The sequence below is a fragment of the Dermacentor silvarum genome, chromosome 11, assembly GCF_013339745.2.
Source record: "Dermacentor silvarum isolate Dsil-2018 chromosome 11, BIME_Dsil_1.4, whole genome shotgun sequence".
Lineage (NCBI taxonomy): Eukaryota > Metazoa > Arthropoda > Arachnida > Ixodida > Ixodidae > Dermacentor > Dermacentor silvarum.
In genome coordinates this window covers 104,513,003-104,527,663 of record NC_051164.1, presented here as the reverse complement: position 1 = coordinate 104,527,663, position 14,661 = coordinate 104,513,003, and the positions used below count along the sequence as shown (strand labels likewise).

The following is a 14,661-nucleotide window of genomic DNA, read 5'->3' as shown; positions in this document are numbered from 1 at the left end:
CCGTATGTGCCCCGACCAATGCAATGTCACAAGTGCCTAAAGGTAGGCCATGTCAGCGCTGTCTGCCCAGGCCAGACAGGCATGCCTCCGCTGTGGCGGCAGCCATATGGCACATCTTCACGCACAGTAAAAGAAATGAAGTGCTTGAATTGCGGTGGACCCCACGAGGCCAGTTCGAAGGATTGTCCTAAACAGAAAAAGGAGATAAAAATACTGAACCAAATGAGCAAGACAAGTATGTCCCACAAAGAGGCAGCAGCGTCAGTGCAACACCGGAGGAGACGATCGCGTCGTCGACGTGGACAAGTTGTAGGTGTAAACGAGAGCTCTCTGGCTCCAATTCCGCTGCTCCAGCAGAAGGTAGTTCAATCGGCATCGATAAATCTCTCCAATCCATTGCTTCAAGCGAGCCTCGGAGGCCAGGAATCGAATGTATGGCGCGCACACGGGCCTTAGACTGTCCGCGCGAACAAGGACAGTGCACAGAAAAATCGCCGTTGGACTCTGTCATCAAAGCAATGCTGCAACAAATAATGGACGCCCTGCAGCTGCTACTGTGTGGTTTAAATACGCCAGTGGCGCTAACAGCTGCAAAAGTTATGCAAGTTATAGACAGCCTTCTAGCTACACTGCAGTATACCCTCTCCCTCCGCCCGCGAAGATGACTGTGCTGTTCTGTGAAGTGTGCACTTACGCGATGCACAGAAACAGTATGCAGTGCAGCTCGCACCATCGTCTTCCCCGTACCACCACCCTCCTTCCTCTTCACATCGTATCCCTGTTATTCCCCCAAAACCCTTTCCCAGTGTGGAGTCGCAGGCTAGAGGCACTTTACTCAGGCCGACCTCTCCACCTTTCTGCCATTAAAAAGTCTCCCTCTCTCTCTCTCCAAAGCCGTTGCTTTTTTTCAACAGCCTGGTGCCATTATCAGTTTTATGCCACTTGATCCGGCCAGTACAAACGACAGCGCTGCGGCGACACGAAGTGGTGCGGACGGCGGCGCGAAATGCATTGATAGCGCAAGTAAAGTACTGCAGGTGGCGCTGCCAGGTGCGCTGATGACGTTCCGATCGTCATAAGCCGTTATTGCTCTTTAGCGACTTGTCCATCCTTGTCGAACCATTATGAGCCGCGATCAAAGGACTCCGGCCGCGGCACGGACCGATCAAACATACTATGTTATGGCCGCGTGGACCGTATCTTGAAAGTGATCTGCGAAGCGGACAGAGTGTGCGGAATGCTGATAACTCCGCGCGCTGTGTTTTTGCGGCTCCGCGTTGAAGAGATAAAAGCTGGCGCATCTCTTCAAAGCGATCGTCTTACGGGGAGGACAGACGGACGGAAGGACGGACGCACGGACAGTTTTCTCGTTGGGTAAGCATAGAAATGCTTACGCATTAAAAAAAAAAGCTCAAAGATATATATGTCACCGTCAAGATCATAATTTTCCACCCACTTCTACACTTCGTTCCTTCAATCAATTTCGCTCTAATCATGTCGCCACATGGAATTATTATATTTCTTGCGCAGTACCGCCAACTCTTCGGTTAGGCTTTCAAAAAAGTCGCAGTAATTGCCTGAAAAGCGTAGCATCGATCGCGACAGCAAATTAGTAGACAGTTATACGAAGTAACGATAGTAGTTTTATCGGCCATGTAAAGTTGTAAATATTTGCTTACTAATTAAATAAACAAGCACGGTGTCACGCGCGCAAAGGTAAACATGAACACATCTCGCTCGATGAACGCGGGAGCTCGTCAAAACGCTGGAGTGAGAAAGCGCGCAAGCGGCAGCGAACAAATTGACCTTCGCGCTGGCTCTCGCTTCAACACTAACGAAACGTCGAAAACACAGTGCATACGAAGCTACTGGTACTCGGCGAATGCACTTTGGCCCATCGCAGATCGCTTTGAAAATGAGGCCTCCGCGGCCGCACACTTCAGCCGCGTCGCAGATCGCTTTCAAAATAGCTCCGTGTGAAGCACCGCGGAAACAGAAAGCACCCCTCCCCCCCTCCCGTCTCCGTCGCCTCCACCCCGTGCCTCGCGCGTGAACGAAGACCGCGCGCTTCCGGCCGCCTTCCTCTCTCGCGTGTGCGATAAAGCTGTGGTTGTCGGCTCACCCTCGCACGCTTTCGCTCACACACACAACGCATGTCGCGCGGCGACGATTTTATCGCCATTGGACTTTATACGGAACATCACGGCGACGACGACGGCGATGGCAATAATGCACTTGGAATGTCCATATAATTGCTATCGCAATAAAAGCAACTGCACTAACCCCACGCCAGAGTCATCGAAGAGACGAAATCACAACTTAAACTTGATGCCCCTACTTTGCACACACTAACATGTTTAAATTCAGCTTACTCCCTCGTTGCATAGAAGGCTGGAATTCTCTGCCTGAGTCTATTCGCTCATGCCCATCCCGGAGTTTCGTATCCGCCATCCAAGATGTATGGTCTCAGTACATCATCCTCTCCAGTTATGGTAATTTTTTTCCTCTGTTATACCCTCCTGCCATAGCATTTATTCTGCTGTAGTATGTACAAATAAATGAATAAACATGGAGAAATATAAGTTTCAATGCCGATCAGTTACAGATTATGCAAGTTCCTATAAGTTGTGTTTGTATCACCTCGGAACATTAGTTTTTACACGCAAGATGAAACCCTAGCCGAAGACAGTGAAAAAAGCGCATGAAATAGCTGTGCTTTTGTTGCCGTCAATGTAGTGTCGAATAAAGTCTGTCTAACATCCAGTTTCGTTGCAGTCGCCGTTATATCGAGCACGTTCGATAGCACTTCTATGGTCACACAATCACACGGGCGCATTCTCGACTCCGTGCCGTTCCGCTATCGACGGTGAAAGAGCGGCTCGCGCACGGAGGTCTATATATAAGGTGCCCGGAGACGCGAGAGACGCACCGTGCGGTTAAATTCGACGAATACCACTGGGCGGTGCTCGATGAGCTTTGCAGTGAAGCCCCTTTTCCAGGGCTTTTACATTGCAGTGGAGCCACTGCAGCGCTCTGCGCCCGCAGCATGAGCACTGTGCGCACACACATTCTTATTCCTGTCGAGCAGCATACCATGTGCATAACACACGTGAACACACTGGCCTGAGTTCGAACGGATAGTAAACGTCCAGTTGAATATGTACTCAACTCCTCGTTTTATTGTGAGAAACTCCTTTCCCTCCATGTCATCTCGAGCAGCGTCGCAGTGTTACATCAAACGCCGTTGTCAGCGCTCCTCTTTAGGCTATCGTTCTGAGACGGCCTGAAAGCGCCACGCTCAACTTGGCCACCGCATTCAATACTTCGCCTTCGGACGAAACTGCCTTCTTTAACGAGTTAGCTTTATGAGTGTCAAAGCAGAAAAATGTGTGTGTGTCACTGTGTGTGAAGTGTTGGAAGCCTGTCATGAGCACGAGTTAGAAAGGGGATGGGAGAGCTTAGATAAGCGTATGTGTGTATGTGTATATGCATATGTATAAATAGTGCAACTCACGGTGGTCTGCTTCGGACTGCCATCAGGTGCACTTCGTTCCTCGCAGACGCAGGGCATGTATCGAGTGAGCTCTTGAACGGCACTTTGCAATGTGGTGAACGCGGGTTAAATCGTGGATGCGGGACCTCGTAGAGGTGGTACATAATGCTAACGAATTTCTCTCACGTTTACCGATAAATCGCCACACATTTATTTTTCGGTTACATCAATCATGACTAGTGAGACTCCCCCCACCCCAACCGAAAAGTGTACTGCAAGGAGAAACAAGAAACAGAAACTACAAATAGAGCCACGGTAGCACTCGAGCACGCACTCGCGTACTGACTGATGTCGTTCCTTCAATACTTCACTGTATTCCTCGCCAGCCCACTGACTGGCGCGCACGCAACTTTTTCACGGCAGGCCTCCAAATTCGCGTTCAGCATACCTCTACACCCTATGCTTGAAAACATTCCGGATTCCACTTGTATGCGGAAGCGTTCCAAATAAAGCCACAGCTTTGCATCGGCCAGCTATCGCGCCAACCAGACACAGGCGCTATAACCAGCCAGCAGGGCAGACAGCCTGCGCCATTGCCGGTGTCATATTAGTTTCAAGGGTGACTTCCTGGTCGCCCGATACGTGATACCCAAGCGGCTACTACTGTCACCGACGACGCTCGATAAGACCGCGTGCTTTGCAAACGAGAAATGCGAGCCCCGACCAAGATTTAGAAAGGGTTGGCATGCTCAAGTGAGGTTTCGCTGGACGGATGTTGTTTTGACTGCTGGAAATCAGAGTCCGAGGAGCCAACTGCTTTCTCTCTCCCTTACGCACCCTGAAGCCTGCAGGAGCCTTCTCTCCTCTCCATATCAGCGAATCCTTCTGCCAAAGTACAGCAACCCTCCTTCTCATTCGCTCTAAGCGCAGCACAGCAGCGCCACTGTTGCGAAGGCTGTTCGGTACTTAAGGCTTCCAAAGAGCGAGCGGAGGCTCAGAGCTCCGCTTGGAATGAGCGTGAGCTGGTGAACTGCCACCATGAGAGTGCTATGGTTATTGCTGCTGGCTGCCGCGGCCTCCGGTGAGTTGGTGTTGTTTGAATTGCGTGTGGTGCCTAGGAAGTCTTATGGAACACCACGTCTTGCCAGTATGTCGGGCATTTAACAAGTGGTACGATGTGGCTGCGTAAACTGCATGCGAAGTTCGTCTGCGCGCTCACAAGGCTAAGTGCCGTCTGAATACAATTCGTCAAAGTTGGTTGGGCGTTGCTGGGGTAAAGCCAGAGCTCTACAACAGCCACCGTAATCGCGGTTATAGTTGCTCGTAGAAACATTGTTCCCGAAAAGCTAATCCCACGAACTGTGGGAATCGCACGAGGCGAAGCGTGTTTCGTGTATATGCTTCCTTTAATGCCAAGTGTGCTGACGTCATGCTATCAAAAATAAAGTAGATACTTTGCAGCGCTCTGTGCTTGTATCAATGCTAAATGTGTGGACGCTATGCTACAATAAGTTCACGTAGATACTATGTAACACTCTGAAAATATCATACTTAAGTTATGCAGATGCATGTGATGACTTTGCTTGTGGCGAAGCAATACTCCATAAATAAAGACAGCAGGCTCATACGACCTTGCAAAAGCACAACCCGAATTCTAGCAAAGCTGTTTCTTTGGAGCAAGTGAAATAAGATTTTCAGCTGCCCGGGCGCAATTAAATCACATACTTTAGAAGCGTTCCGCTTATATGACTGGTCCGTTTGAAAGCTTGTCGGCATATACCGCTTTCGAGCACTTTTTAAGGAATTTTTACTAAGGTATTCATTCATCCACACAAATTTTACTATGCTAGATCATTGGCCATAATGTTGCCAGTCTCTCTGTTCTACCTAAATTTCATCTCTATGGCGTTGGCAGTTGTCAGCTGGATAAATTCTTTGTAGTTCTGGTTAACATCCCTACCTTCCCTTTCTCTCCACCTCCTGCTTTGTAGTTGTAAAGGTCTTTATTTGGATGAGCTCGGAGCAGCGCAGTCAACGGTCAGGGCAGTCACTACTTCCAAGCACGAGTGCCGTTGCCGAGCAAGAGCGCTCGAACCACTAGCGTTTTGAACCAGTAGAACTGAACCCACTAGCGTTTCTCTTCTTCGCTACAATCGCCAGCGGGCATGTAGGCTCCCTCCTCCGGGAGCGACAAGGGAGCCGTCCGGCGACCTAAAAGCTCTTCAGGATTAGCGGGTCGTAGTAAGGCTTTAGATGGTCGACATGGACAATGTCTCGTCCACGGTGGCGCATGTCTGAAGATGGCTCAACTGGTTCTATTACATAGTTCACAGGAGACGCGCGCTCGAGAACACGATAAGGGCCTTCATTCTTCGGAACTAGTTTTGATGTGAGGCCAGGGGCAGTGAAAGGGACTGAGAGCCACACGAGAGCTCCCGAATAGAAGGTAACCATGGAAGTGGCGTCACCGCGAGTGCTCCTCTGGCGCTCTTGATCATCGGAAGTAAACGCCCGTGCGAGGACGCGGCCCTCTTTTGCATGTCTGACCATGGCAGAAATAGGCACGCACTCGAATGCATCCGGCCGGTACGGTAGAATTGTGTCGATGGTGTGCGAAGGGTGAGTGAGTGAGTGAAATAACCTTATTGAGGTCCAGAGAAGACGCAGGGGACACCCCGCGCCACCCGGCTAGTCCCGCATAGGGCCCGGCAAGCCGAGCTTGACGGCCCGATCGCGGGCACTCTGGACGGCCAGGGTTTGGTCGTTGAGTTCGGGGCTGCCCAAAAGCGCAGCCCACCTATCCTCGCTGAAGGCGGAGCCGATGGCTTCACACTCCCACAACACGTGGTTAAATGTTGCCGTTAGTCCACAGGCAGGGCAGTCCACACTGGGATACCTTTCAGGGTATATAGCGTGAAGAACCGCAAGGTTAGGATACGCACGAGCTTGTAAATGTCGAAGGGTCACCGCCCGCGAAGGGTGCCGACGAAGGGTGCCCACGAAGGGTGCCCACGAAGGGTGTGCGCGAAGGGTGCCCACGAAGGGTGCCCACGAAGGGTGCCCACGAAGGGTGCCCACGAAGGGTGCCCACGAAGGGTGCCCACGAAGGGTGCCGACCATACAGTAAGAAATGAGTGAAAATTCAGTGGAGCTCTGCGTAGCGCTGTTATACGCGTGGGCTACGAAGGGTAGGATGACCTTCCAGTTCGTGTGGTCGGAGGCGACGTACATTAATTACATGTCGCCGAGAGTACGGTTGAAGCGTTCTGTGAGGCCATTCATTTGAGGGTGGTACGCCGTGTTTCTGCGATGAACAGCGTGACACTCTTTGAGAATGGCTTCAATTACTTCAGACAGGAAGACGCGTCCGCGATCACTGAGCAGTTCTTGACGTGGACTATGCCGCAGAATGAATCGGCGAAGCATGAATGTGGCAACGTCGCGCGCTGTGGCTGCCGGGAGGATGGTCGTTGTGGCATATCGTGTGAGGTGATCAACGGCAACAATGGCCCAGCCGTTACCAGATGATGTCAAAGGAAGTGGTCCGTACAGATCGATTCCAACGCGGCTGCACGGCCGGTTAGGGCAGGGTAGAGGTTGCAGGGTATAGGCTGCAGACCAGCTGGCGAGAGCTCAGGTGAAGGTTTCCGGCGCTGGCAGTCGGATCATGAGCGAACGAACTTTTGTACGTAGTTGTACATTCCCCACCGGAAGCAGTACCAGCGCCAAAACTAGCGCTGGTAGGTTTTGAAAAGTCCCGAGTGTGCACACTGTGGACCAGAGTGGAATGATGCGCAGATTTCAGAACGCAGGCTTCGAGGTACAACTAATAACCACTGGTGGCCGTTAGAAGTGTAATTGCGTTGATGAAGCAGATCGTCGCGAATGGCGAAATGGCGAGCTTGACGGCGCAACGCACTAGTGGTTGGCTGCGATGACGGATCAACAAGGAAATCTATGATGGCGGCAATCCAGGGGTCCTTGCACTGATCGGAAACGATGGTCCCAATGCCGATGGAAGAAACGTCAAGCTGGAATAGTGAGCTGCAGGCATTGTCGTCAGGCAAGGGGGAACGTGAGAGGGCGTCAGCATCAGCATGCTGGCGTCCGTTGTGGTACAGTACGCGGATATTGTAACCCTGCAAGCGAAGGGCCCAGCGGGCGAGACGGCCTGAGGGATCCTTCAATGACGACAGCCAGCATAGTGCATGGTGGTCCGTGACGACATCGAATTGGCGCCCATACAAATAGGGCAGGAACTTAGTAAGCGCCCAGATGATGGCCAGATATTCTTTTTCCTTGACGGTGTAATTGGTCTCGGCTTTATTAAGCGCACGGCTTGCGTATGCCACAACATATTCAGGAAACCTTTGTTTGCGCTGTGCCAGGACAGCGCCGAGGCCAGCACCGCTGGGATCTGCGTGTACCTCAATAGGTGCCCTTGGGTCGTAGTGGCGCAAAATGGGAGGAGACGTCAGCAAATGCCGGAGCTTTGCGAACGCGTTGTCGCACTCGGACGACCATGAATGGAGGGATCCATTGCTTCCAATGAGCTTCGTCAGGGGCGATATAATGGTGGCGAAATTTCGAATTGGTGGAGCGTGCTGGGTACCTCAGTCAATCATCCTGGAACTCCGGTCCCATACCCTACCTTCTACCATGCCCCAAGACGCCTCCCAGCTAACGCCTCGTCCCGCACCCACTACGTTTCCCGGGGTGCCTCGTCATCGCCACCCTATCTACACTGGAGTGGACGACACTGACGTGGATGAATGGCTCTCTGCGTACGACAAGGTAAGCGCCCATAACAAGTGGGACGAAGCGACCAAACTGAGCCATGTTCTGCTCCACCTCGCAGATGTGGCCAGCCTCTGGTATAACAACCATGAATCACAGTTCCAGACATGGTCGGAAATTAGGACTTCCCTCGCCGATGTATTTCGTCGCCCTACTGTTCGCAACCTGCGTGCCGAGCAGCGTTTGCGAGAACGAGCTCAACAGCCAGCTGAAACCTTCACCAATTATATTGAAGATGTCCTGGACCTATGCCGGAAGGTCGATTCGACCATGACGGAACCTGATCGAATCCGAAACATCCTTAAGGGCATATAGGACGGCGCCTTTAACATGTTGCTGGCCAAAACTCCTCGCTCTGTGGCCGAAATTATCACACTGGGCCAGAGCTATGAAGAACTCCGCAGGCAGCGGCCACTGACCCGTTGATCTGTAGCGCGCGGCGAACACCTCACTGGTTTGGCTGCCATGTCCGACCAGGCAGCGTTGCTCGTAGAAATGAAGGCGTTCGTCCGCGAGGAAGTTGCCCAGCAACTCTCATTGATGGATTGCGCACAGCCGCGGCCGGTACACGCGCCAACGCCGAGTTTTGCACCTCCGCTTCGCCGCGCCATAGCGCAAGAAATCATTGACGTTTTGCCTAAGCACCACGAGCACGTTCCTGCGGCTGCGCCTCACAGCTACGCCGAAGTCACGGTTTCTTGCTCCATGGCCGAAGTCATGGCCAGGCCCCGACAGATCCCGACGTCTTCGCTACTCAGCTACGCGGAAGTCCTTATCCAGCACCTTCACCTATTCTGAAGGTGTTTATTTGGCCGAGCTCGGAGCAGCGCAACGTCAACGGTCAGGGCAGTCACAGCTTCCAAGCACGAGAGCCGTTGCCAAGCAAGAGCGCTCGACCGACTAGCGTGTTGATACAGTAGCACTGAACCCACTAGCGTCTCTCTTCTTCGCTACACTGTTCATAAGACACTCTTATAACGCTTCGCACCGTCTTGCATACCTTTTTACTGCAAAGGCAGTAATTAGTCCTCACACTTTGAGTTCTGCGTACACATTATCCATAATGTCCTCCTTTTCACCAAATATAAACAAGGTGCCTTGTTCAACGAATACGCCGGCGAAAGTGGCTACGAACATAGTATGACGTATGTAAATATAAAAACAATGTATGGCTGAGCAAATTATTTGCAACGCTTCTAATTAGGTAATGAACATGAAACTTGCTGTCACACATTGCACTTGCCATGAGCACCCTTTTCACTAAATGTAGACTATGTGTGTTCTACAGTTAGGCCGGGACATTAGGAAGCATTGCTGATAGCGTCCACAAAGCAATTTCTAACACTTGATTAAAAACAATTTCTTACGAAGGCTGTATTTAAATCCGCAAGCAGTAAACTTCGCACCCACATTTTTCATACAGTTTACCCATTCTCGGTAAATTTTATTTTGGTGGCATTTGTAGTTCTTTCAGGGTAGCTGGCTGTATTCTATGCCAATTGTAAGACATACCCATAACGCTGCAGATCGCTGCAGATGATTGCCAAGAGACCAATTAAGCCTCCCACTTGGAACTTTGTCTATACATCACCCATTACTTGGCCCTTTCTGTAAGTAAGCATAAACAAGACACCTCATTTAGTTCATCGAAGACAGCAGGCGAACCTTTTATCATGAATGAAAAAAAACTAGTGTTTATAATTATTTGTGACGCTCCTAATTAAGCCAGAAACATTAAAATTTCACGACGCATCGCACTTGACATACCCTCCCCCATTTCTTTAAATAAACAGTTTATGTAACGCATCGCTCTCTAGGAACATTGAGGAACTTATCCGTTAACGGCAGCGTGACACTTTCTAACGTTGCTTAACACATTTTTTGCGAAAGTTGTATATTATTAACAAAGCATTGTACTTTGGACACAAACTTGCCGTATGGTTCACCGTATGTTCGCTAAATTTTACCTCGGTGGTCGTTGTTGTTAGGCCAGAGCAGCGGTATAAATTTTGCGCCACTTGTAAAACACACTGACAACGCTCCGGTGCACTTGCATACGTAAGTCATTGCAAAAAGTGCATTTAGCCCACCCCAATCAAAGTTCCGCCTAAACTTCACCCACAACGTTCCCCTTAGTTTCCACAAAAATTTCAAAAAACTGCCTTGTATAGTTCACTGAAGACACCGGATAAACCGTTATAAACCTCGTATCACGCATAGAAATACCAAAAAAGCCAGGGTTCAATAATTATTTACAGCGTTTATTGCTTAACCCCGGAAAGTTAAACATTTGTGACACATTGCAGTTACCATGACCGCTTTTCCCGCAAGATATACCCTTTGTAGATTACAGAGTTCTCTCTGGACATTGGGGAACGTAACCAAAAACGGCAACATGGCACTTTCGAGCCCATGCTAATTTATTATTTTTTTTACAAAGATAGTATTCGATCTGAATGCATTTACCTTGGAGCACAAATTTTCGGTAGTGTTCCTCCCAAGTTCTCTGACTTTCATCATGGTGGAAATTGTAGTTACACCAGGGGACCTGGCTAAATATCATTCCACTCGTAAAACACACTCATAAAACTCCAAAGCACTTGTATACCTAATTTGTTCCAAAGGCCGTAATTTACTCAAACCCTTTCAACCTTCCTTAATCATTATCCTAAACTCTCGTTACCATGCCTATATAAACTGATCGATTTGATGAACAGTTTTTCTACGCGTTGTTAAACATTTCCATTGCAATTATTCTACTAGACACAGCACGCAGCGTCTGAAATGACGACTGAACTCTAATATTTTGTAATATTTGACAATTTTTGGCAGATTGGGAAGTCTGGAAAAATAAAACTTTGACTGTAGGTACCGTCGAAACTAGTCTCCAGTGATCCTAGTACCTCTTCAATAAAAAGGCTAAAAATTGGCTCTTTGTTAGGTTTAAAACATAATTTTAAATAACAGTAGTAGTGAAGACGCAGAAGCTCCTCTCGGGTTCTTAATCTTCGGATTGGCTGCTTTAACGATGTCTCAAACAAAGATGCGCATGAGTGTGTGTTACTTTGATAATTGAGTTCGACTAAAATCAAGTTATTACTGCTGTAAATCCATACGAAACACCACATACCTGCTTAAGAGCAGGCTTCAACTTTAGCTATGGAGGCCAGCTCACATGTCCTTTTTCATGCAAACAACAACAACAACAACAACAACAACAACAACAACAACAACAACAACAACAACAACAACAACAACAATAATAATAATAATAATAATAATAATAATAATAATAGTGCTTATTGCATATATACTACGTACATCAACTTAATTGGTTAAATTTCTTACCTTTGAGAGACGAAAGAAGAATGGGAACCGAGGGGCTCGATTTTATTAGTCATAACCACATAAAGCCAATAGACAACGAAGCCAAGGAAAGCATCGGGGAAATTAAGTGTAGTTGAAATTGAAATGTAGAAAATAATGAAGAAAAGGGAAATGAAAGTGGACGAAAAGATAACTTGTCGCCGGCGGGAGCCGAACCCGCAACCTCCGCATTACGCGTGAGTTGCACTACTTTCGTATTTCATTACGAGGGTCTCTTCTTTCGTATTTCATTACGAGGGTATCGAATCTGGCAGCCTTGATGTCATTAGGTAGCATGCGAGGGTTTATTAGCCACGTGCCTGCTCTCCCAAGATCACGTGTATCATGACGCCATCGGGCTAAAAAGGATGTTACACATCCGCCCACCATGGTTCTGAGTGGCGCTGGCTAACACTCCTAGGGCTATATCTAGTAAACATAAATACCCAAGTTAGTGGACGAATTGATGGCTGTCGCTGTAGCACAATTGGTAGTGCAACGCACGCGTAATGCGGAGGTTGCGGGTTCGGCTCCCGCCGGCGACAAGTTATCTTTTCGTCCACTTTCATTTCCCTTTTCTTCATTATTTTCTACATTTCAATTTCAACTACACTTAATTTGATGAGAGGCACAGCTTCACGTTACACAAGCGCGTGCAGAAGTTTGAAGCGCAGTGATAGTCTAGCACTCGCGGTTCTTCTGCCCTCCGTAAAGGAGTTGTGCTAAAGACATTGCTCGCGTTTACTTAAGAGAGCTGCTGAAAGTGAGACACTTTCCACAATAGTCTTCTGGAATCGGTTTCATCGAACTTGTATGCTCCGACGGCTATTGCTGCAGCTTACGTAAATAATGTTTGATATGACTAAAGATGAAATGCAAGTACTTAAAGCAATACCTTTTTCGAACTATCAGCGGTAAATGTTTTAGTTCTTCTTTTTGACCATCGTGATTACGCTGAGTTTAAAAATCCCTCAACTGAGGGACAGCAACCAACGCATAACTTGGTGGCAGAGCTGCCTAGTTGCATTGGCATGCGCCAATATTTAGTAAAGGCAGCGCATTGAGGAGGTTTGTTTGTAACTTTTCCTTTCTCACGGTACACACTCTTTTCGCGCTTAGATAATAAAGATATCTGCCATTAATTTCGTTTATTTTATGGTTCTTTCTTCGGTTACTAGGTTTCGAAGTCGGCAAGGAGTATGTGTACGAGTACAAGGGAACGATGTACGTTCTAAACCCTGAGCATCGGCATCAATTGGCTGGCCTTGGATTCCGAAGCAAAGTCATCATGCAGCCCAAGCCAGATCACACGCACTTCAAGGTAACGTCAAGGAAACTACTATTAGACTGGTGGAATAATTAGCACAACACTTCCCGATGCCCGAATGCCACAGCAGCTCAAAGCAGGTTGCACTGACAAAAGTACAGTTCATCTGAATTTCCTAGAAATTTGTGGTAAATTACACTTTTCGCTGCTTCCAATCAGAGATTTTTGTTTTAGCTGTTACGCAATTACAGTCTGACTACTTCTCATTCTTTAAACACCACCGATAATTTTTGTACATCTGCGTCTTCGAAACAGAACCTTCGAGGATAATTCAAATGCGAGGGTCATGCAATGCTTTATGGCGACCGGGTGTTTCAAAAGCAATGAACTTCATATTACTTAATTAGCCTGGGCAGACATGTCTACACTGGCTCTTCTTAGCAAGCCATAATTCTCTCTTTTGATATTGCTCCGGTTCAAAGTTCTTGTTCTTGAGTTTAATTCGAAAACTTAAAACTAAGGAACTGACCTACTTGAAGACACAAGCACTAAAAAAAGCCGCTGGGAAAGTAAGCTCGACAGAGATTTAACTTTGAGACATTAATACAACAGTAGAGTCCTCGTTCTCTCTGCTTCATTGTGTATCAATTTCGTTTTATATCGCACTGAAGCATTACGAAAATCGGAGGCCGTTATCCCTCATTCTTCCAGATCATGAACTTCGAGACGGACTCGTTCAACTCGGAGGAGATCCACCTATCTCATCACGAGTTCCACTACGCATCGAACGATCACCTCGTCGGCGCTCTTGAAAAACCTTTCGCCGGCAAGTTCGACCAGGGAAAGGTACAGTGCTATTGCTTTACAAGATTGTAATTATTGAAACAGCGGCGTCGTTAGTGTCATTCATGACTGCTACATACACGTAATTACAAAGGCAAAAGAAGAAGAAGACTGAACAACAACAACAGACGCGACCACGCAAGTAATTGCCCAAAAACGCTCCATAATATTTTGAGCACATTCAAGTCCGTACAAGTTCTTCAAGACAATGACATATTTTCTTGCAAGGCCGTCAACCCTGTAATGTCCAAACACAGTTGCACGTCAAGGAAAATAAGAACTAGGTTACACTTTTCCTGGCCACGGGGAACACATTTGTACAAAAAATTTGGAAGTTTTATGTGGCCTAAAATTTAATTATTGTAGTGTTTATTGAATGAATGGTTGATGCAGCTATTAGGCGATCGCTCATTCCTGTATTGATGAAGGAAAATAAACTTGATTTCAATAGACTTCACTGGTTTGCTGAACTAGCCACCACTGAAAATTCACTCCAACGTCTCAACAGTGCATCTTTAGGCTGCGCGTTATGTTTGCCGTGCGTAAATCAGCATTTCAGATATCAAAAACTCAGCGTTGCATATACGATACGTTCGGCATTACATGGTTAAGAAGACATGGTGCACGTAATACAATTCTTGTTTATTAAACCATGCCTAGTCCTGAGCAGACGCCGTGCAAATTTAATGAAATGGGGATGAGCTGGATCGTCAACTTCAGCTAGACTTTCGCGACGTCAGTTTGCCAAACAACTCAATATTGCTCTTTCCAGCCACTTAACAGGAAGCTTTAGGTCGGGGGCTATTATCTAACTGCATGAGATTGGAGAACTTGTTTTTCTCGGGACCCACTGCACCACATTTTGTGAGGTTTGTTGCACTGAAATTTAAGCCCA

General features: G+C 47.9%; 1 protein-coding gene across 1 annotated transcript in view; it reads left to right on the top strand.

Annotated features, from left to right (window-relative positions):
• Positions 1-4,420: 4,420 nt before the first annotated feature.
• The window catches only part of LOC119432343 (vitellogenin-6-like), a 50,820-nt gene continuing 40,579 nt past the window's right edge, over positions 4,421-14,661 (top strand). Inside the window, 3 exon segments of the mRNA XM_037699509.2 lie at positions 4,421-4,574; positions 12,835-12,977; positions 13,635-13,769. Of these exon segments, the coding sequence (XP_037555437.1) occupies positions 4,532-4,574; positions 12,835-12,977; positions 13,635-13,769 (321 nt within the window). The 5' untranslated portion in view covers positions 4,421-4,531.